Source organism: Erythrolamprus reginae, chromosome 12 (assembly GCF_031021105.1).
Source record: "Erythrolamprus reginae isolate rEryReg1 chromosome 12, rEryReg1.hap1, whole genome shotgun sequence".
In the NCBI taxonomy this organism is placed as follows: domain Eukaryota; kingdom Metazoa; phylum Chordata; class Lepidosauria; order Squamata; family Dipsadidae; genus Erythrolamprus; species Erythrolamprus reginae.
This window is the reverse complement of record NC_091961.1, coordinates 13,125,863-13,149,106: the sequence shown is the minus strand read 5'-3', so window position 1 is coordinate 13,149,106 and position 23,244 is coordinate 13,125,863. Positions and strand designations below refer to the sequence as shown.

At 41.6% G+C, this 23,244-nt stretch overlaps 1 protein-coding gene across 1 annotated transcript; it reads right to left on the bottom strand.

Annotated features, from left to right (window-relative positions):
* On the bottom strand, positions 1-17,842 carry GOT1L1 (glutamic-oxaloacetic transaminase 1 like 1). Its single transcript, XM_070765987.1, has 9 exons — positions 17,731-17,842; positions 12,724-12,908; positions 11,914-12,037; positions 10,748-10,860; positions 9,797-9,889; positions 8,760-8,910; positions 4,854-5,019; positions 2,495-2,637; positions 1-270 (listed from the first exon to the last, which is right to left on the bottom strand). Exons 1-9 carry the CDS (start codon positions 17,840-17,842, stop codon positions 65-67), a joined length of 1,293 nt encoding a protein of 430 aa, XP_070622088.1. The 3' UTR covers positions 1-64.
* Positions 17,843-23,244: the final 5,402 nt, after the last annotated feature.

The following is a 23,244-nucleotide window of genomic DNA, read 5'->3' as shown; positions in this document are numbered from 1 at the left end:
ATTGACCAGATCAAGGGTTTCTAAAATACAATTTTACTAGAACACACTTAATTTAAGGAGAATTTCATAAATCTGTAGAACTCTTCTCAAGTTCTTGGTCAGCCATTACGCAGCACTCGCTGGGATTTTGACAGGTGGTGATCAAGATGGCTTCATGGATGCTTTGTGCTACATAGTCCAAATTCTTGGAGTTAATGCTGCAAATGTTGATCTGCCCGTTGGCAAGAAGGTAGATATGTTTATCCTTCTCTAGGAACTCCACTTGGGAGGCTGGCAAAGAAAAAGAAATGCTTTTCATTTTGAGGGATCTTCAGCTAAGAAGAATATTTTGGCTTAAATAGGAACAATGTGTGCAGCTGGTTTGTATGAATGGCTGTGAACTATATCCCGGAAGACTGGCAAACGTCTAGGAAACCTGTCTATGGAGATTCTCAGTCATCCGGTCATGATTGTCCCAAAAGTACTTTTTTCAAAAGGCAACTGGACTTTCTTGCTTCTCATTCAGCTTCTTCAGCTTTGGAGGGTGGAAAATGGAAGGACTTATATTCTTTGTAAACAGCTAATCATTTGACTCTTTTTATAGAGTCATTCAAGCCACTTAAAAGTTCATCGGTGTCTTCCAGGTCACCTGAGTGGTGCAAATGGGTGTGGGGCCTTTTTGGAACTGCTGAAAGGACTGTGTTGCAGACTGGAGATAGATGATGTTGTAGCCCTCCCCCTCTGTTAAGAGGGGGCTGTTCAATGTTGACATTGATGGCCTCTTTGGTCCCCTCTTTCAAACCAATGGTCCTCTCTGTCCAAAATGTGAACTTTGCTGTCTTCAAATGAGTATCTTTTAAATGCAGATGGACTGCTGAATCTTGTCCCTAAGGACATAGATAAACCTCCAAGTGGCCTCAATGACTCTGTAAAATAATGCAGGTGACCAGCTATCCCTAAGGAATATAAATCCTTCCCTTCCCCACTATCCAGTCAGAGCTGAAGAAGCCTTTTGGATGAGAAGTGAAACGTCTTCAAAGAAAAACAAGGAAATCTACCTGCCTCTTGAAAAAAGCACCCTTGGGACATCTAGGACAGTGTTTCCCAACCTTGGCAACTTAAAGGTATCTGGACTTCAACTCCCAGAAATTCCCCAGCCAGCATTCACTGGCTGGGGAATTCTGGGAGTTGAAGTCCAAATATCTTCAAGTTGCCAAGGTTGGGAAACACTAATCTAGGAAACCTCCCTCCCATTATTTAATGGAGGAGGAGAAGGCATTTTGATCTCTGGGTGCACTTCTTCAGCCCACATCACAAGCCCTCTCCAGACAGCTACCAAAATCAGCCAGGCATTCCCCACATTTGGGGGGGGGGCACCTGCAATGGGTATAACATTCAATTTCAATTCAATTCAATTTATTAGATTTGTATACTGCCGCTCTCTGAAGACTCGGGGCGGCTCACAACAACAATAAGAACAGTATAACAATGGAACCAATCTAATAATAAAATTACATTAAAAAACCCCAACAATTTAAAAACCATACAACACATAATTTCTAGAAGGATTTCCATTTGTATTCCAAAATAGCAATGAAAACAATAAAAGAGTAGAGCATTCAGATGGCAGCCACATTCATAATTCAGTCTTTTGCATGATTTGTGAGCCCTCTGTGGTTTTGGCTTTCTGCATTCAATCCATTCCTAGCTATTCAAAGGTTGCCCATTCCTGAGTCAATGCCAGATTTGGGCAGGAAAAATCTGAATGGCACCAGATGTTTCGCCAATAGGTATCAAAACCTCCAATGGTCATCTAATTTTTATAGCCAAGCAGTAATGTGAATAAATTAATCATTGGACCACTTGTCTTTCCCCATCATCCTCTGGATTCAATCAACTATTGTAGAACTAATTAACTGAGAGAATAATTACACCATAGCCACATGGAACCCTATGTTTTTCTAAAAGCTTTTAGATTTTTTTTAAATGCCTGGTTAATACATTTTATAAAAAATAAATGTTATTAATTTTTGGATGCAAAGCTTCAGTTTAGAAATATGAATCAAAGTTGAGTTGATAGAATTTTCAGATCAGATCAATCTTGTTAATCAAACTGAAAAATTGCATGAAACTACATGATGTCTCTTCAAATCAATCTGATAATTTGGAAGGGATGTTGCAAATGTGCAATAGCTGAATTTTTTAAAGATCAAATTGTTCAAAATCAAAAACTTCAAATTATCAGTCCTTGCATTCAAGGATTGAAACAATGATCAGGACAGAATTCAAGGTTTTGATTGGATCAACATTGATCTGCCCAGCCTCCATGGAAGATATGTATAGTTTGGATTGAAAAATAGGGAGTGGCCCAAATTAACCCAATGTCTACCAAATGCAATACTTTTAACTCTAACTCCTAATGAGCTTATCATGAAGGAGTTCCATAGTTTCGACATACTCTGATGCAGAAATCAACAAAGAAGCCATACATAGCAGTTGAGAATTGAATACTTACAATTCAATCCAATAAAGCTAAAGACTCCGGACTGCCCTGTAAGATGGTCCCAAGAACCTGGTGTTCCCAGAATCCGCAACTTCTCTTTCAACTTTTCCCTAATCAGCATAATCCTCTTTACTAGTGTCTGAAGGCTTTGCTTCCTAAGGAGATTGGAATTCAGGAAAAAACAGAACAAATCCATGGTTTGCAAACCCACCACGTCTGTTTAGAACTGATCAACAAAAACAACAGTTCTAAAATGGTATTGGTTGATTTGGCTTTCTCCAATATGATGCCATGCTAACCTGCTGAAGTACATCCTCCATTTTTTTGGTAAATAGCGGGTCATGACATTGTTGCAAAACCATATCAAAGTCATCACCAGTACCAGAAGTTTGTTTAATCTTCTGAGCTTTCACACTCATGCTCTTCAAGGAACTTCTCTCTATTGGAATATGAGCTTTGGGGTATTCTCTGAGTCATATTTATGTAGTGCTTTCCTATTGGTCGATTGGTATGTTGATGGCTGGTGATTGACAGCAGAAGGAAACAACAGCCAACCACCAACTAAAATCATACCAAGTTACTCAAGACCCACCTATATCGCCAGGTATGGGGAAACTAAGACATCTTCCCCAAGCTTATTATATTTCACGTTTGGTGTGTATGTGCTGTATGGTTTTTAATTGTTGGGGTTTTATATATTTTATTATTAGATTTGTCCCATTGTTATACTGTTTTTTATATGCTGCTGTGAGCCGCCCCGAGTCTTTGGAGAGGGGCGGCATACAAATCTAATTAATAATAATAATAATAATAATAATAATAATAATAATAATAATAATAATAATAATAATAATACCAAGATATGACACACAGAATAGCCCAAAGCATATATTCCAGTAGAGACTAGTTTCTTGAAGATGAGCTCCAACATGAATCTGAAAGCTCAGAAGAATAAAACTCTGGTCCTGGTGACCAACTTTGATTTGATTTTGCAGCATTATCTTGGGACATGTATATTTGCCTTCATTAGTGACATTACTGGCCAGGAATTTTAGAAGCTGTAGTCCGATAATTCAAAAGGGCATTACATTGGGAAAGGTGCTATGTACTTTAAAAGGGTGCATAGAAAGATGACCAACCACCAGTCCTGCAGTTTAGAACTTCCTAGAATATGCACTTTAAAAAGACATTGAAAAAATAATTGGTTAAAAGCAGCAGGGGGCGGGGAGCAGAAACCATTTCCAAAGGCATTGATACCCAGACAGTCATGCTGTGCTTAATAAACGCCATTCAAGGTAACTATGTTGTCACTGCTACTTCCAAAAAACAAGCTTCATTCTACTCATCAGTTAGAAATTTAGGCTAGAAATGCCGGGAATTATGAGAATTGAATTCCCATTTTAGTTGGGAAATCTAAATTGTCTGGAACCAGAAAAAAATCCTAATAACTTAATCTAACACTGTACGCTGTGCTCGTTCACCAGGTGTACAGAATCCTTATTCTTATTTTTATTTAGATACTAAAGATGGCAGAAAAAGAATGACTTTATTTATTATTATTATTATTATTATTATTATTATTATTTATTTATTTATTTATTAGATTTGTATGCCGCCCCTCTCCGCAGACTCGGGGCGACTCACAATCTCAAATCTAATATTAAAAGTCTAAAATAACAATTTAACATTAAAAGTCTAAAAAACCCATTATTTAAAAAGCATACACACAAACATACCATACATAACACTACATAGGCAAGGTGAGATGTCTCAGTTCCCCCATGCCTGATGGCAGAGGTGTATTTTAAGAAGTTTACGAAAGGCAAGGAGGATGGAGGCAATCCTAATCTCTGGGGGGGGCTGGTTCCAGAGGGTCGGGGCCACCACAGAGAAGGCTCTTTCGCTGGGTCCTGCCAGCTGACATTGTTTAGTCGACGGGACCCGGAGAAGACCAACTCTGTAGGACCAACCGGCCGCTGGGATTCGTGTGGCAGAAGGCGGTCTCGCTGATATTCTAGTCCGGTGCCATGAAGGGCTTTATTGCCTTTTTTCTTTGTCTACCCTCATACCAAGGAAATAGTTTATAACTTAAATAAAATTCTTGGATACTTTACTATAGCAGATGGATCATCACAGTCAGTGATGGGTTCTAACTCCCATTGCTACTAGTTCACAACCAGATGCTGCTTCTGCACATGTACAAAAGCATCCGAGGGGGCGGGTGGAGCCTCCTATTGTTGCCGCTACTGCTTCGTAGAACTGTACTGTACCGGTAACAACCCACTCCTGATCACAGTCCCAAGATAGTAATACAGCTGATTTCATGGCTAATATAAATTCAAACTATCTGGTTACTTGCCTTCCTTCTTACCATTCATAGAAATGAGCAGGACTGGCCAGTATCATTGAAATCACCCGCGCCCCTAAGCTGGTGGGTCCCAACCATGTCACGACTATTTGCTGAGCTATCTGCGACTGGATTCGGATCAGGGTTTGATTGTCTGTTGTCACCACAATGAGATTCCCCACTCGTTGATCTGCATGATACAGCCAAGAAGTCATAACACTGCAGGACTTGAGTCAGTATTTCATTGAAACTAGCTATCTCTAAACATTCCTTCCTCTCCTCAAACTTCTTAATATTAGGGGTCTTGTCATTGCATCAAATACAGAAACCTATTCTGATTCACTCTCTGTAGACTTCACCAATTAGTAAAATAAGAGCTCCCCATAAACTTTATTTTAGAGATGGGGCCTTGGGACCTTTCCTCGAGGATAATATATTGTCCCAATCAGAAATGGAATCCAGATCAAGAGGTGATCTGCATGGACTGTTTTCTTTCTTCCTCACCTCACAAATGCCAGGAGAAAGCAGAGGTGGATTACTCTTGCCAAGGATGCGAACTGAGCATCAAGGAAGATTTTTGAATTACTGAATATTTTGGACTATAAGATGCACCCATGTATAAGATTTTGAAGAGGTAAGTAAGGGGGAAAAATGTTTTTGTCTTACCTGGCCCCCAGCAGCAATCTGCAGGCTTCCCAAACCATCTGTGCACCCTGTTTTTTTGCAAAAATAGGCTTATTTTCACCCAGTTTTGCAAAAAAAAAATGGGACACACAGAAGGTTTGGAAGGCCTGCAGGGTGCTTCTGGGGGCTGGGGAGAGGCAAAAAGACCCCCTTTTTTGCCTGGTTTTTTTTTTTCAAAAATGGGCATTTTTGCAAGCACTCTACAGGCCTTCCAAACCCCATTTTTGCAAAAAAAATTAGCCAATTTTCACAAAAATAGGATGCGGGGAGGGGGCTTCAGGAGGCCAAAAATGGTGGTATTTGGTGTGTAAGACACACCAACATTTCCACTCTCTCTCTTTTTTTGCCTGATGGCGGGGGGAGATGAATCTTATATTCCAAAAAATATGGTAGTCTAGGATCTGTCTAATTTCAGGACTGAAAGTGGTCTAGCCATCAGACTTTGGTAGGACAAATCAATGTCTAGAAAGGTACTGTCAGAGTGTACCCAGTGTGACTACTGTTTTGAGACAACCCAGGAGCAAAATACAATACACAGAGGTTTTTCTTACAAACAGTGGTTTATATGCACGATTTCTATACCCATACATACACGTGCTAGGCATATACCAGGCAATCAATCAATCTTCAACTCTACACTGAGGTTGAACACCACGAGGAGAGAGATACATGAGGAGAGGAGATGCCTCCCCATGGCCTCCCTTATATAGACAGCTTCTTAAAGTGGCAATAAGCCTGCTGACTCATACACAGCCTTACAGTGGCTGGTCAGCTTTAAATCTTCATTACCCTGACAGGTGAACTTCTGGTTGTAAGACCTTCTCCAGCAATTGTGAATGGACAACCATTTGACTGAAATGTTGTAGGGTCTCCTCCTCAAGCAGAGGATAAGGCCTCTAAGGTCCCTTCCAACTCTGTTATTCTATGTTCTATGTTCTTCCTTTCCTCCAATGCTTTCTGATAGGCACAAATTTTTATCCTTAACACAACAGAAGTACAACCTGTTTAAGAGATAGGAGCAAGAATATGTGCTCCAAATAAAATATTTCCTGATCTCCAGGAAATGATGTGACAACAAGGACAGCTTCAAATTACTTAATTGCTGCCTGGCTGTTGCTGTGGCTACCTCTCTTTGCATCTAAGTCCTTGTTGGAGTCTTTCATTGGACAGTTCTCTTCCTAATTCAGTCTCTTAGCTTAAGACTCATTCTTTTTAGGTTAGAGAGGACAGCTCATCTGTTTTCCTGTTACAAGGAGGAATTGAGCCAAATAGCTTGGAAGATTAAAAATAGTTTAATGGGGAATAATGAAAGTTTTATTATTGTTCAGTCCTTTTCATTTTCTATGTTGCCCACTGAAAGGAAAATTGATATAGTGATATGAGGATTGGGCAATATCCAAAATGATCTGGGTTCAAATAGATCTTTGCAAACAATGCTCAAGTCACCCTATACTCAGGATGGTGCGAGAAATACTAGGAGTGTTGCACAAGTCCTATTTTTTTTAAAATCAACAATTTCTGGTCTAAGAACTGGGCCATTAATACATGAGTTTGTGACATGCCCACAAACTTTCCAAATCTATTAATTAACATGAGTTGTTTGACATTACAAAGCAATTTTGCAGAGCCCAATTTATGACACATCAGAATGGCATATATAGTTCACAGTCTTTGTCTTGTCTTTATCTTTGGATAAAGCTATCTAAATTATAAATAATATTAGATACTGAGCATCAATGTAGCAAATGATAGTCTGGGATTATTGTCAGAAAAGGAATAGAAAAAAACCCAAAATGAACATTTCAGTCCAGAAAATTTCCCCCCCAAAATTATTTCTTGTATTCAGAAACCTCTAGTTTTTGAACATACGTCATGTTTGATATCTTTTCACAGAGCAATTATTTTGAGAAATAGAAGGCATCTATACTTAGATTAATTGTGCATCAATTATTTCCATTGTTAGTTTGACAGAAAAGACCATCCTATCAGTACACCGTGTTTTCAATCTTCATGCCCTCCGATTCAATCTTTATATTTCCTTAAATGAAGACAGCAGATGATGAAAACTTGATGACTCTTATTGAAATTTTGGGGAACTATTGTTAGCCAGGTAGTAATTTTGAGGTCTATCAGGATCTGCAAAAGTGAATCTTTGAGAGTGTACAATTACTGATTAAAGCGAATGATAATGACAACTATTTTTAGTAATGCAGAAAATGATGTAGACAATTGACAACAAATACAGAAATGGGTTTGCAGGTAATCTTGATGAAACTGTTGGGAACAAACTTGGAAATGCAATCCAAATGTTTGCCTGGTAAACATGTTTAGTCACTGAGAAAACAATCGTCGTTATCTGTGTTGCAAATACCCATGCACCGAGGTACGTAATGATGGACTTGCAGATGGTTACTACTTCAAAGTAAAGTACAGAAATTATAACTGGCTGTTTCATAGGTGTATATCATTTCTTCAGTCAAAACTAGGAGTCTTCTAATGGAAAGAAATAAAAGTGAATCCAACATCTTCATGTGGTCAAGAAAAGATAGTTGGTGCATGTGCTATAGCAATTAGTGATGGGCGAACTGAACCCGCACAATTCGGGTCCATACCGAATTTTGCAGTGTTCGGTATGCCGAACACGAACCTGAAATTTTTTCAAACTTCGGGCAAAGTTCAGGGTCATGTTCGGAACTTTGACGTCAGTGACAGGTTGCTAAGGACGCCAAGGTGTTCACTTCCTGGATTCCATGGAGTCCAGGAAGTGATCACCTTGGCGTCCTTAGTAACCTGCTGGTGACGTCAAAGCTCTGCCCCCGGAATCTCTTTGTGGGAGGGATTCCCCAGCTCCTTCAAAGGGAGGTCTTCACGTAAAAATAAACATTGTTATTTTTACAAAAAAGGACGCCGCAGCAGCACTGCAAGCAAAGGGTGGTCCTTTCGTGTAAAAATAAACATGTTAAAATTTACATGTTAAAATTCCGAACTTGCCAAACCCGAACACCGTTGGGTTCGCCCATCACTAATAGCAATCGTATTAGGTTTATATACCACACAAGTGCTTTACAGCATTCTCTGTGTAGTTTACAATGAAGAGGCATTATTTACATATTACCCCGAAGCCAACTGCAAAACCACGTTTTAAGGCATGTGTACTTCCAATTTGTGCAGGGATTCACAAATGACACTTAGTTGGTCCCAGTTTCCAAACGTGTGGCAAAAATGGTTGAAAATGCAAGGACTTACCATATAAGCCAAAGTTTTTAGAAAAGGACTGAGCACATAACATCTCAAAACCTTTGTTTACAAAGAGACGTACTGCCCAGGCATCTCTGTCCAGGTCTCCTGAAGCCAATCCTTGAGCTGCGATATCAAAAAAGGGGAAGAGATGCCTTCTCTGGAAAAACAATGGAAAAGAAAAAGTGGTGGACAGCAGATATCTTATAAATATAGTTCATTTGTTATGGCAAATTATAGAATTTGGCATCAATGCTGACTTATGTTTAGCTTAGAAATTGATCTTCACTCAGACTGCGGAACTTCTGGAAGCAAGACAGCAGAGATTATAGCCTTTATATCAAGTATGGGAATTGCCGTATTTTTAGGAGTATAAGATGCACCGGAGTATAAGATGCACCTTAGTTTTTGGGGAGGAAAATAGGGGAAAAAACAGGTATTCAGCTGACTAACATCCTTAATCTGGTCAGCTTCAGCACATTATTTTAACCCCTGGTTAGGGCTTTAAAACAACTTTATTTGGAGAGAGTAACAATGAAAGAGCTTGCAAGCTGGTAAGAGCTAGGAATATCATTAGCACCTGGTTAGGGCTGGAAAAAAACTTATTCGGAGCAAGTTAGAGGCTCTGGGAGGGCATTTTTGGGTTCCAGAGAGCCTCCGGGAGGATGTGGCAGGGCATTTTTACCCAGCTCCAGGGAAGCCTTTGAAACCCAGGAGGGCAAAACACAGGCCTACTGGGCCCACCAGACATTGGGAAACAGGTTGTTTTCAGCCTCCAGAGGATGAAGGAAGCTGTTTGCGCTATCCCCAGACATTGAATTATGAGTGTGGACACTCGCACATGTGTGGTAGTGCACATGCACACTCTTTCGGCACCCGAGGAAAAAAAGGTTCGCCATCACTGATCTAAGCTAACTCACTACAGGTCGAGAGCAGGGCTCTAATGCCACACAAGCACGGTGCCATCACTTTTGTAAGACAGCCTGTCAAGAGTCTCTACTTATTGCGACCTGTCTGATCCTGCTTCTCCTGATATTCTCACTTGCCTTCATCACTGATGCAACTTTTCTCCATTCAGAGGTCTTCATGCCGATTTCTTCAGGAGCGTGCAGGACTATAATGGAGCCCTCTGGGGCATTCTGCAAGGACATTCAATACAACAGCTATCACTTTTTGTGGGCGAGGAATTTGGGAGTGGGCAGAAGGCTCAAAAGACACAACTGGAGGCAAAAAGAGAGGGGTATACCAATATACACCACTGCCAATGGGTTATTTACCATCATTACTCGTAATTTTGAAAACAGCACAGTTGATTCTAAGATGCTAGAAACATTATACACAGGTATCTGCATGATGCATAAGAGCATGGGGCAAAATTATAGATCCATGACAGGGGATATATGTTTTTCTTCTTCCTAAATTGCATATCATATTAAAGTGTTAGAAGATAGCATGTAATGGAGAAGAAGTTAATCTTTTGTAGCTCTTATCAGCTGAAGTGGCAAGTTTGACAAATAATTTAATGTGATATAGGTCAAATTCCCACATTCTTAAAAGCATGACTATGCTCTGAAAGTGATTGGTTTTTTTAGAGGATTAATAATTAATTAATGAGCAGTAAACCTACTGTGGCTGAAGTGAGAGGGATCTGATAGCCATTCAGAGATAAACAAGGATCTGCAACTGATTTTCCTACATTTGTAGGAGAAAAGCAATCAGAGCCTGGGGGCCGAATTAAGCGGGTCATCAGCCTAGCCTCATTATGTTCTCAGAAATGGACTAAATCCCACCCCTCTTCATTGACTCTTGTTTACTGCCTGTTTAGTGCTGAATGATAATTGACTAGATTCTTATGAACAATAAATCTTCTTAACTGCAACGTAATGGATGGTCCTGATACTTGCATATGTCACATTTCCTTTGAGCCCAATGCTCTAACCACTACAACAGATAGGATGTTGCTCTAAGTAAACATAGAAATTGTTTCTTTCTGGTACCTGCAGTTCTCCCACAAACAAGTCTATGTCAACCAACAGCTTGATAGGATTCCAGTAATGATAAGAACGAATATCTTCAAAGCCAGCAACTTGGAATATGCAACGAAGACTATCTGAAAAATATATGAATAGCCATTAGACCATTTTGTGCCATGTTATTATTTTTAATTTGCCAGAACAATGCACTTATGATAATTTATGAAATTTATTGTGACTCATAATGATCAAGTGTATGATTTATAGTGATAGCAATTGAGTGTATGATTTATCTTCAGAAGGTCTAAAATCCAATATTCAATTAAAAGTCATCAGATAGCTCAATTTAAGTCTATTGAGATCTACTTCATAAAAAAGATGAAAACATTTCGCTAAATGAATCAAGGGTGGATAGCAGCTTTCATGAAATTGGAGATGGTTTGGTTTGATTTCCCAGGCTGGGGACAAGTGACAAGTGTTTTCTCAATCTTCCCATATTCTAAAACACTAAACTAGTGCATGCATTATTTAATTGCTACATCACTACAGGAAGTATTTTATTGTTATTAGAGTTGTCTTTTGAAGCCTTCCTGATAAATCCAAGTTTCATTCATAGGTAGATCTACAAAGATACATAATTAATCAGATTCTTGAAGTTGTTTCTGCTATATTCATGGAAGATGAAGGTAACCACATAACATTCCAACTTCTTGATTTGTTTTTGTCATGTCTGATTTTCCTTCCCAGCAATATTTCTAATGGCTTTAAGATAGAATAGAATAGAATAGAATAGAATAGAATTCTTTATTGGTCAAGTGTGACTGTACACACAAGGAATTTGTCTTTGGTGCATATGCTCTCAGTGTACATAAAGGAAAAGAGTCATTTGTCAAGAATCATGATGTGCAACACTTAATGATTGTCATAGGGGTCAAGCAATGAGGAATAAATCAATATTAATAAAAATCTTAGGATACAAGCAACAAGTTACAGTCATACAGTCCTAAGTGGGAGGAGATGGGTGATAGGAATGATGAGAAAAAACTAGTAGAAATAGAAGTGCAGACTTAGTAAAAAGTTTGACAGTGTTGAGGGAATTATTTCTTTAGTAGAGTGATGGTGTTCGGGAAAAACTGTTCTAATTGTAGGACTAGGCCAAAATATAGGGACAAAAAATATACATTAGCTACCTAGTTCTGGTTCAGCAAAATAGACAATTGCTGGAGTTGAATTGTTGGGTCGGTACCAACGGTGCAAAAATTCAGCTCCAATCCACAAAGCACCTGTCCCACCTATTGTGTGAACACCACCTGCCTGTTTAGAGAAAAATGAAGAAATATTTTTATTAACTAATCATGTAGACTTGTCAGCTCAACATTTCAAAAGAATAATTTTCACAGCCAGTGTTTCTCAACCTCAAAAATTTTAAGATGTATGGACTTTATATGCCAAAATTCCCCAGGTTTATTTTATTTATTTATTTATTAGATTTGTACGCCGCCCCTCTCCGTAGACTCGGTTTGTTTAATAAGTCATGGTTAAATAAATCACTGCTTAGAACCAAAGATGAATGCAAGCAGAAAGTATGAAAGACAGAAGAAGAATTTAGCTACACTATTTCAGAAGGCAATCTAAAAATTTATTCTGGACCAACAGGCATGGGTTAGTGTTGATGACTGCAAGATTGTGGAAGGGTTCTCATGTTTGGGCCAAATCACTGCTTTCTTTGACAAGAGTAACAGTGCAGGACAGAGAGCTGTTTAATTTTTTTCATAATTATTCCCAAGCTGCTAATGGCCTTAAACATTCATTCCACTCTTGCCATGGCAACAAAATAAGTTGTCATAATTAAAAAGAAAAAGATGCTATAGCACCATTATTTCCAACATGGACTCCATACAAGCTTTTGAATGTAATCAATAAGGAAAAAATATCTATTTATGCCTTTCATATCTGGGTCTCCTAGGCATATGACCATACTCATATAAATATCCCCATACCCTGTTGTCTAACAAAGCCTGATTATTCTTGCCAATAACCAGTTCCATGGCTGTTTTGGTGAACTCCTTGATGCCCAGTTCTCCAATGTATTCATGATCCAAGGTGGGATCTTGAGGGATTTGCAACAGAATCTTTCGCACAACTGCTGGGATCCAAATCTCATCACCATTATCCGTGTGGCATCCTGGGAAAAGCAACAGAGACATGGCCTGAGACATGACTACCAATGTTTCAGGGATGAAAACAGTGGCAGTCAATGTGCTGTTATTTTCATTCTAAGCATCACTCCCTGAGCTTTTTGAACTCCATAGAACAGAGGCGTCAAGCTCAATTTCATTGAGGGCTGCATCAACATGATGGTGCCCTCAAAGGTCCAGTAACTGGGTAGCTGTGACTTGGTGGGCATGGCTAAGTGAGCATGGCCAGCTCGACACCGCTCACTGGGCATGGCTGACTTGTGATACCAGGGTTGGGACAGAACAAGTTGTATTGGCTAACAGGAATATAACAATTTGATGCCCCACAAGCTCTTCACCTTCCCAAATACACAGAGAGAGAGAGAGAGAGAGTGCTAAACACATGCAACCACATTTAAAGCCTAGGCATGACTGGTAGTTTGTAAACTCAGATGTGGATAAAAGTCTCCAAGCTTGGAATGGTGTGTGTATATGTGTGTGAGTGCATAGCGTGCCAAAGAAGATGTTCTTCCCACAATCCCAGACATCATTGGAATTTCCCTGTCTCGTGTCCCCTCCCGGCAAAGCAGAACCAAGAATACAACACTGCTACGTGTGGAAGCAGAGAGGGGAAAATTTGCAGGAAGACATTTTCTCCTAGTCCAACTTCTGCCTTGACAGATCTCGGGAGAGCAGGAGGAGGAGGCGGGGGAACAGCGCTCCCTGGTCCTGCATGAGGAAGGCTGGCCCTTCTAGAAAAGGGAATCCCCATTTCCAGTTGTGTGTGGTAAGAATGCTGGCTTGCGGGGGCAGACCTCCCTCCTGCAGCTCCCTTGCCACCCCCTCCTCAAGGCAGAAGTTGGACTCAGAGGAAGCTGCTTCCTACAAACTTTCTCCTCCATGTTTCCACATCAGCGTCATCCTGCGCCGCCTGTGGGGAGCCAGGCAAAGCTGGAAGGGGGGATCTGGAGGTCTCCAGCAGAGTAAGGTGAGACCAGGGCAAGTGCCAAAGCCTAATCCACCAGAGGAGCATGTGGGACTTGGTGTCATAGAAACATAGAAGACTGACAGCAGAAAAAGACCTCATGGTCCATCTAGTCTGCCCTTATACTATTTTTTGTATTTTATCTTACAGTGGATATATGTTTATCCCAGACATGTTTAAATTCAGTTACTGTGGATTTACCAACCACGGCTGCTGGAAGTTTGTTCCAAGGATCTACTACTCTTTCAGTAAAATAATATTTTCTCATGTTGCTTTTGATCTTTCCCCCAACTAACTTCAGATTGTGTCCCCTTGTTCTTATGTTCACTTTCCTATTAAAAACACTTCCCTCCTGGACCTTATCTAACCCTTTGACATATTTAAATGTTTCGATCATGTCCCCCCTTTTCCTTCTGTCCAGACTATACAGATTGAGTTCATTAAGTCTTTCCTGATATGTTTTATGCTTAAGACCTTCCACCATTCTTGTAGCCCGTCTTTGGACGCATTCAATTTTGTCAATATCTTTTTGTAGGTGAGGTCTCCAGAACTGAACACAGTGTTCCAAATGTGGTCTCACAAGTGCTCTATATAGCAGGATCACAATCTCCCTCTTCCTGCTTGTTATACCTCTAGCTATGCAGCCAAGCATCCTACTTGCTTTTCCTACCGCCCGGCCACACTGTTCACCCATTTTGAGACTGTCAGAAATCACTACCCCTAAATCCTTCTCTTCTGACGTTTTTGCTAACACAGAACTGTCAATACAATACTCCGATTGAGGATTCCTTTTCCCCAAGTGCATTATTTTACATTTGGAAACATTAAACTGCAGTTTCCATTGCTTTGACCATTTATCTAGTAAAGCTAAATCATTTACCATATTACAGACGCCTCCAGGAATATCAACCCTATTGCACACTTTAGAGTCATCGGCAAATAGGCAAACCTTCCCTACCAAACCTTCCCCTATGTCACTCACAAACATATTAAAAAGAATAGGACCTAGAACAGACTCTTGTGGCACACCGCTTGTAACCTGTCTCTACTCAGAATACTCGCCATTCACAATAACTCTCTGATGTCTACGCTTCAGCCAGCTGCAAATCCACTGAACTATCCAGGGATTAAGTCCAAACTTCACTAATTTATCTATCAGCTCTTTATGTGGAACCGTATCAAAGGCTTTGCTGTCCCCAGTGATGGTCTTGCCCCAGAGGCCAACTGTGTTCTGAGTGCTGTCCTTTCACCCAGGGGGAATGCCCGAATGTGCTGTGTTGGGATGGGGCTGAGACGGCAGGGGCAGGAAAGTGGTCCCCTGGGCTAGCTCTAACCACACTGGGGCCCAGATATGTCCCCCAAGCAGGGGTGGGCTACTGCCCAGATGGGGGGGGATGCAGTGGGGTAACGAAAATGGAGCTAGACCCCAGAGCACCCAATTTGCACTGAACAATGTTGAAAGAAAATGCAGGGTGTCCTTATAAGCCATGCCCACAGTGTGGTAGTAAAAGTTTTGGTAACTCTTCACTGCCCACAAGCCTTGTGTTTCATATGTCTTCCAGCTCAAACTGCCCAAGGAGCTGCTGATACAGTTCTACAGAGGAATCATTGAGTCTGTCATCTGCACCTCTATAACCGTCTGGTTTGGTGCTGCAACCCAACAAGACCGACACAGACTTCAGAGGACAATCAGAACTGCAGAAAAAAACAATTGCTGTCAACCTGCCTTCCATTGAGGACCTGTATACTGCACAAGTCAAAAAGAGGACAGGGAAAATATTTACTGACCCCTCACGTCCTGGACACAAACTGTTTCAACTCCTACCCTCAAAACGTCGCTACAGAGCACTGCACACCAAGACAACTAGACACAAGAACAGTTTTTCCCCGAACACCATCACTCTACTAAACAAATAATTCCCTCAACACTGTCAGACTTTCTACTAAATTTGCACTTCTCTTCTACTAGTTTTTCTCATCATTCCTATCACCCATTTCCTCCCATGTTGACTGTATGACTGTAACTTGTTGCTTATATCCTAAGATTTTTATTAATATTGCTTCTTCATTGCTTATTTGACCCCTATGACAATCATTAAGTGTCGTACCACATGATTCTTGAAAAATGTATATTTTATTTTATGTACGCTGAGAGCATATGCACCAAGACAAATTCTTTGTGTGTCCAATCGCACTTGGCCAATAAAAAATCTATCTATCTATCTATCTATCTATCTATCTATCTATCTATCTATCTATCTATCTATCTATCTAGAATGACATCTGTCTCTCTGTACATAAAGATTCATAACAAGGATGAAAATGGTAGTGTGGTGTCTTCTGTTGGTCACTAACTGGAAATGCCACAAAGGAAGCATGTTGTGTAAAAATAAGGAAACCTCTCCCTCTTCAAGTCTGAAAGTCATGCAAAAACGATATGATATTAATATCTGTACCTCTTTGAAAGCTTAAGGGAAAGTAGACTGAATCCGCCTAACCATTCTCTGAATACAGGTAGTCCTTGACTTAGTAATAGCATTTAACAATAGCACCTAGATGTATATACCACTTTACAGTGCTTTACAGCTCTCTCTAAGGAGTTTACAGAGCCAGCATATTGCCCCCAACAATCTGGGTCTTCATTTTACTGACCTCAGAAGGTTCGGGCTGGTTCAGGTGAACCAGTAGTGGAAATTTTAACTGGTTTGCCGAACCAGCAAATACCATCTCTGGCTGGCCCTGGCCCTCCTCCCCCGCCCACCATTCACCTGCCCGTCTGCTGCTCCTCCCTCCTGCCCACTTACTGCTTGTCCCACCTATCCATTCGCCCCGTGCACAGGGCATATATTTTCCCTTTGCAATGCCCAGGTAATCACCTCACCTCGCCTTGACTCCACACCTCATTCACCCTGCTCACCAATGGTAAATATGCTGCCTACTCATTGTTTGCCTTGGCCGGATGAGGGAACATGCTATTTCCCAGCTCTCGGACCTGGGAAATAGCATGGGAGGCCTCCAAGTGATCCAGGGGGGTGGGAGAAGGCAAAACACCCCCATTTTTGTGAAAAAAGAGGCAAAAAATGGGCATTTTTTTTTGCAAAAGCAGGGGCGTTTTTGCCTTCTCCCAGTCCCCAGGAGCACTCTGCAAGAGTCCCAAACTCTCTGTGTGCCCCATTTTTCACAAAAACGGATCAATTTTTGCAAAAAATGGGGCAAGCAGAAGGTTTGTGACTCTTACTGAGTGTTCCTGGGGCTGGGGAAGACAAAACTTTTTTTTTCTTACTTACCTCTTTGAAATCTTGGTGTATCTTATACCCTGGTGTGTCTTGACATTTGGAAGTATACTGCTAAAAAAAAATAAAGGGAACACTTAAATAACACAATATAACTCCAAGGAAATCAAACTTCTGTGAAATCCAACTGTCCACTTCAGAGGCAACACTGACTGACAATTAATTTGACATGCTGTTGTGCACATTCAACTTTGTACAGAACAAAGTATTCAATGAAAATATTTCATTCATTCAGATCTAGGATGTGTTGCTTGAGTGTTCCCTTTATTTTTTGAGCAGTATAGTTTGTCCTTGCCTCCTTCTTCCCAGGGCTGAGAGAAAATAACTGGCACTCAGCTGGCACTGGGCCTAAGGCAGAATTGTGATCCCATGTTCTCCCAATCACCAGAGAATCAAATTAGGGCTGTTTCAGGTTTGGACAGTACACTAAACCACAAACCTTAATTACTGTGGTATCTAATAGGGCAGCGTCTGCTTATCAAGTGAGAGTTCTTTCAAAATTGGTATGTAATATGAACAGGGCTATTTGTATCTGAGGAAGCCCTGGTTTACCTGCATGACCAAGGCACACTTTTTGGGGTGAGGGATCTTCCCTGAAGACATCTAAGGGAAAGTCTACTGCCGTGGCCAAGGGAACATCCAAAAAGACAGAAAGAGTTCCCATAGCATAGCATTTTTCAGGCAGACTATTGTTCTGTTGAAAACCTGGCCCACCAAGTTCTGGTACAGCTTGCAGAGTTCCTAGGGCAACCGTTTCCTGGGTAACCAAATGTATTTGCCCTTCAACATTCTGAACGGAGTAAAAGTTAATGCATCTGATGGTTATCAGTCATGCTACCCTGAAAAAATGAGCATATATTTGCTCATTTGGTTGACTGACAATGCTCCAGACCATGTAAATTCCACACATATCATTGCACTAGCTTTAGATTTAGCCCTTGTTCACAAATTGTATTCAAACATAACATGGTTTAGTTGGTTTTTGGTAGAGCAACTGCTATGAGCCCAGCCCATATACTGTGAAAGACATGTCTTTAAGCTCCATCTCCCTTGGTGACCTTCTCAAAACTGACCCATTGAGAAGCTACTGGGGTTACAACAGCACAAATTCCCAAAGCTGTAGGCTCCACATTTAGAGAGTAAGAAACCAAAACATCCTTACCTACCACTCTGCTTACAAGAGGCCTATAATTAGCCAATGACAGACAAACTTCCATAATTGTTAATAGATTTCCCAAGCTGCTGTGGCCTAGAGGTGGAGCTCTTGCCTCGCAATCATGAGGTTGTGAGTTTGATCCTAGGTAGAGGCAGATGGTGGGGTCTCCTGCTTGGGCAGGGGGTTGGACTAAATGACCTGTAAGGTCCCTTCCAACTCTGTTAATCTGAATCTGAATAGATGTCTTGTTGTACAAATTCAGATGATCCCTAACCAAAGCATTGGCAAGCAGAAATGAAGCTGCAGACACCCTACTACAATCAAAATATAGAACACTACATTAGATTGGTCTATTAGGACTCTAATGTTCTAAATCAGTTTGCTATTCAAAACATATTGCCACTAATGCAGATGGATTTGATGTTAGATGGGAATTGGTTATTTATTTATTATTTTTATTTATTTATTTATTTTGTCCAATACACGATGAGGGTTTTAGTGGGTATATATGTATATACACATAGTAAAATACATGATGAAGGTTATAGAGGAGATACTCATAGTAAAATATATCTAAGAAAGAATAGAAAAGAAGATTTAGTAATAGAACATATCAATGAAAGAATAGAAGAAGAGATATAGGAATAGAAGAAAGGTATAGGAGATATAGGAGAGCAATAGGACAGGGGACGGAAGGCACTCTAGTGCACTTGTACTCGCCCCTTACTTACCTCTTAGGAATCTGGATAGGTCAACCGTGGATAATCTAAGGGTAAAGTGTTGGGGGTTTGGGGATGACACTATGGAGTCCGGTAATGAGTTCCACGCTTCGACAACTCGGTTACTGAAGTCATATTTTTTACAGTCAAGTTTGGAGCGGTTAATATTAAGTTTAAATCTGTTGTGTGCTCTTGTGTTGTTGTGGTTGAAGCAGAAGTAGTCGCCGACAGGCAGGATGTTGCAGCATATGATCTTGTGGGCAATACTTAGATCTTGTTTAATTTATTCATAATTAAACTAAGATTGCCTCTGTGATCAGGTGGCCAGCACCCAGTTAAATGCCAACCACTGTGCTATGCCAAGAGGAAAGAGATGCTTTTACAAGTATTTTGTAGGTTACATGGGAACAGAACTTTAAGCTTTTAATTCAACAGGGTTCTTAATCCACCAGGAACAATAAAAAGGGAAATTTCTCTTTGGATCAAAGTGAAAGACATTTCATTACCATTTTTAATTACCTATAGCAATGATGCCGAACCTTTTTTTCCTTGGGTTCCGAAAGAGCGTGTGCGCACACTATTGCACATGCACGGGTGCCCACGCCCACAATTCAATGTCTGGGGAGGGTGAAAACAGCTTCTCCCATCCCCCCAGGAGGCCCTCTGTAACTAAAAATGGCCTGTTTCCCAACTTCTGGAGGGCCCAGTAGCTCGTGTTTCAGCCTTCCCAGTCCCCAAAGGCTTTTCTGGATCTGGGGGAGGATATAAAGGCCCTCCCCCATCTTCCCCCAGGCTCTCTGAAATCCAAAACACTGTCCCAGAGCCTCTATGCCAATGTTTCCCAACCTTGGCAACTTTATTTATTTATTTTATTTATTTATTTTGTCCAATACACAATGAGGGTTTTAGTGAGTATATATCAATATACACATAGTAAAATACATGATGAAGGTTATAGAGGAGATACTCATAGTAAAATATATCTAAGAAATAATAGAAAAGAAGATATAGGAATAGAATATATCAATGAAAGAATAGAAGAAGAGGTATAGGAGATATAGGAGAGCAATAGGACAGGGGATGGAAGGTACTCTAGTGCACTTGTACTCGCCCCTTACTGACCTCTTAGGAATCTGGATAGGTCAACCGTAGATAATCTAAGGGTAAAGTGTTGGGGGTTTGGGGATGACACTATGGAGTCTGGTAATGAGTTCCACGCTTCGACAACTTGGTTACTGAAGTCATATTTTTTACAGTCAAGTTTGGAGCGGTTAATATTAAGTTTAAATCTGTTGTGTGCTCTTGTGTTGTTGTGGTTGAAGCTGAAGTAGTCGCCGACAGGCAGGACGTTGCAGCATATGATCTTGTGGGCAATACAGTGATCCCTCGATTAGTGCGGTCTCGATTAGTGCGAAACGCTGTACCACTGTTTTTCAAAAAATATTGATTAAAAAATACTCCATTTATCTATCATTTCTCTCTCTCTTCCTTCCACTCTTCTCTCTCTCTCTTTCTTCCTCTCTCTCACTCTCTTCCTTCCTTTCTCATCTCTTTCTTTCTTTCCTTCTCTCTCTTTCTCTATCTCTCCCCCTCTCCCCGGGCGAGCGGCGGGCAGGTCCATATCCATCTCACTGGTCTGCCAACTGGCTTGGAAGCGCAACGCGTGCGCAGTAGGTAAAACAGCTGTTTTCACCCCTTCTCTTCCGCCCGTTCTTAGGCTTCCCTTCCACTTCCGAAAGGTCCTTTAAAGGGCCAGCAAAGCTTTAAATAAAAGATTTTTAAAATGGAGACTAAAATCAATTGTCTCCCTCTCCCTCTCCCTGGCCGTCACGGTCCTCCACTCTTCCCTTCTCCGACTCACCCGACTCATTCCCGACTCACTCCAGGCAGCGCGGCTCAGTTGTAAATAGTAGCCGCCATTCCTCCGTGTCTCCGCCAGCCCGACTCCAGGCGAGTTCGTGGCCAAACGTAATGGAGTCGTCGGGGGCTGGAGTTGGGCGAGCGAACGGGCGAGCAACGAGCGAGCGAACGGGTGAGCGAACGGGAGAGCAGCGAGCGAGCGAGCGGCCCGCCGAACGGCGAGTGAACGAGCGGCCGGGCGGGCAAACGGCGGGCGAACGGCGGGCGAGCGGGTGCTGGGGGGGCGGGGGCAGCCGACATTGAAAGCAATCTGTCGGCTTCCACACTTTCGTCGCTCCCCGGCTCCACCATCTGCGCATGCGCGGCCATTGGAAAAAGGGCGCGCATGCGCAGATGGTGTTTTTACTTCCGCACCACTATACCGCGGAAAATCGATTAGTGCGGGAGGTCTTGGAACGTAACCCCCGCACTAATCGAGGGATCACTGTACTTAGATCTTGTTTAAGGCTTCTTAGTTCTAAACTTTCTAGGCCCAGGATTGAAAGTCTAGTCTCATAGGGTATTCTATTTCGAGTGGAGGAGTGAAAGGCTCTTCTGGTGAATTATCTTTGAACATTTTCAAGGGTATTAATGTCTCAGATGCGATATGGGTTCCAAACAGATGAGCTGTATTCGAGGATGGATCTGGCAAAATTTTTGTAAGCTCTAGTAAGTAGTGTGAGATTGCCAGAGCAGAAGCTACGTAGGATTAGGTTTACAACTCTTGAAGCCTTCTTGGCTATATTGTTGCAGTGGCTTTGGCACTTAAATCTTTTGTTATTAGTATACCAAGGTCTTTAACCGAGTGGGGATTATCTGTGATAATTTGATTATTCAGTTCGTATTTGGAGTTCAGATTCTTCTTCCCAATGTGTAGGACAGAGCGAATGCTGGCTGGGGAATTCTGGGAGTTGAAGTCCAGATATCTTCAAGTTGCCAAGGTTGGGAAACACTGCTTTATGCAAGCCAAAAACCAGTGCACACATGAATGTTGGAGCTGATGTAGGGCAACAGCTCATGTGCCAGCAGTTATAGCTCCACGTGGCACCTGTGGCACCCGTGCCATAGGTTTGCCATCACTGACCTATAGAACCTCAGTTTGTGCATTCCTGGAATAAACGTACAATCATTTCAGATGGGAAATGGGGAAGATGTTGGGGAAGAAATGGAAGGAAGAATAGACAAATGAAGATGCAGTAGACAGATTAGTTGACATCTGTTTTTCTTAAATGGCACTTTGGTCCTATTGGCACAAAATCTGGGAAGAAGTGTTTCAACTTATTCCAAGAAGAAAGAAGGGGGGGAGGGAGGGAGGGTTTTCTCTGACAGTTTCCAACATTGTGTATTGACTTCTAGTTAGCATTAAAGATACCATGCTGAATTCTGTGTAATTCTCCAATTGAATGAGCTGTAGTTCTAGGAGCCATGCCTGAGAATGTAGCAACCCTTTATTTAACTTATATAGTACAGTGGTACCTCGTGATACGAACCCCTCGTGATACGAACTTTTGGAGATACGAACCCGGGGTTCGGAAATGTTTTGCCTCTTCTTACGAACTTTTTTCGACTTACGAACCCGCCGCCAATCGTAGAAATGGTGCTCCTCTGGGCGGCGTTGCCTGGCTGTAACCTTCTGAAACAGCTGGGCGCTTCTCGGCGGCCTCCAGAACCCAAACCCAAACCCAAACTTTTGCCGAACTTCTGGGTTCGGCGTTCGGGAGAAGCGCCGCCGCCCGTCTGTAACCTTCTGAAACAGCCAAACCCGGAGGTTCGGCAAAAGTTCAGGTTCCAGAGGCCGCCGAGAAGTGCCCGGCTGTTTCAGAAGGTTACAGCCGGGTGGCGGCGCTGGGCGGAGCGCTGTTTTTGATATCGGCGACGGCATTTTCGGCCAATCTGGAGGCTCAAACGGAGGTGGGGAATCCCAATAGGGAATTCCATGGGCGGAGCTTTGACATCACAAAGACGTCCTTCCTGGAGACCACGTTTGCGCTTAGGATCTCTCCAGACCAATAGCACAGGGGGAGCATAGGTAAACATAGGGGAGCATGGAGAGTGATATAGTCATAGACTGATTTTTTTTAAAAAAACACAAGGCACCTTTTATTTCAATTACAAACATTTTCCTTCAAGTCACCCAGAAAGTAATTTAGGCTGATCATCTGCACCTTGACTATGTCCTGCTGTGATTAGGACTGTCCTACCCATTTTGCCAAGTGGAGCCCAGACTTCTACCCTTCTACCAGAACCACCATTGTTCATGAATATGGGCAGTGAAAACTGCTTGCTTGCATC

What these genes read in the sequence shown, in the direction of transcription:
- GOT1L1 (XM_070765987.1), bottom strand. Translation starts at nt 17,842, where the DNA reads ATGGGAACTCTTTCTGTCTTTTTGGATGTTCCCTTGGCCACGGCAGTA. An exon ending in AAGTTGCATCAGTGATGAAG is followed by an intron (nt 8,911 to 9,796) that starts GCAAGTGAGAAT and finishes TTGTTTTTCCAG; the next exon opens with AGAAGGCATCTCTTCCCCTT. An exon ending in TAAAAACTTTGGCTTATATG is followed by an intron (nt 5,020 to 8,759) that starts GTAAGTCCTTGC and finishes TGTATCATGCAG; the next exon opens with ATCAACGAGTGGGGAATCTC.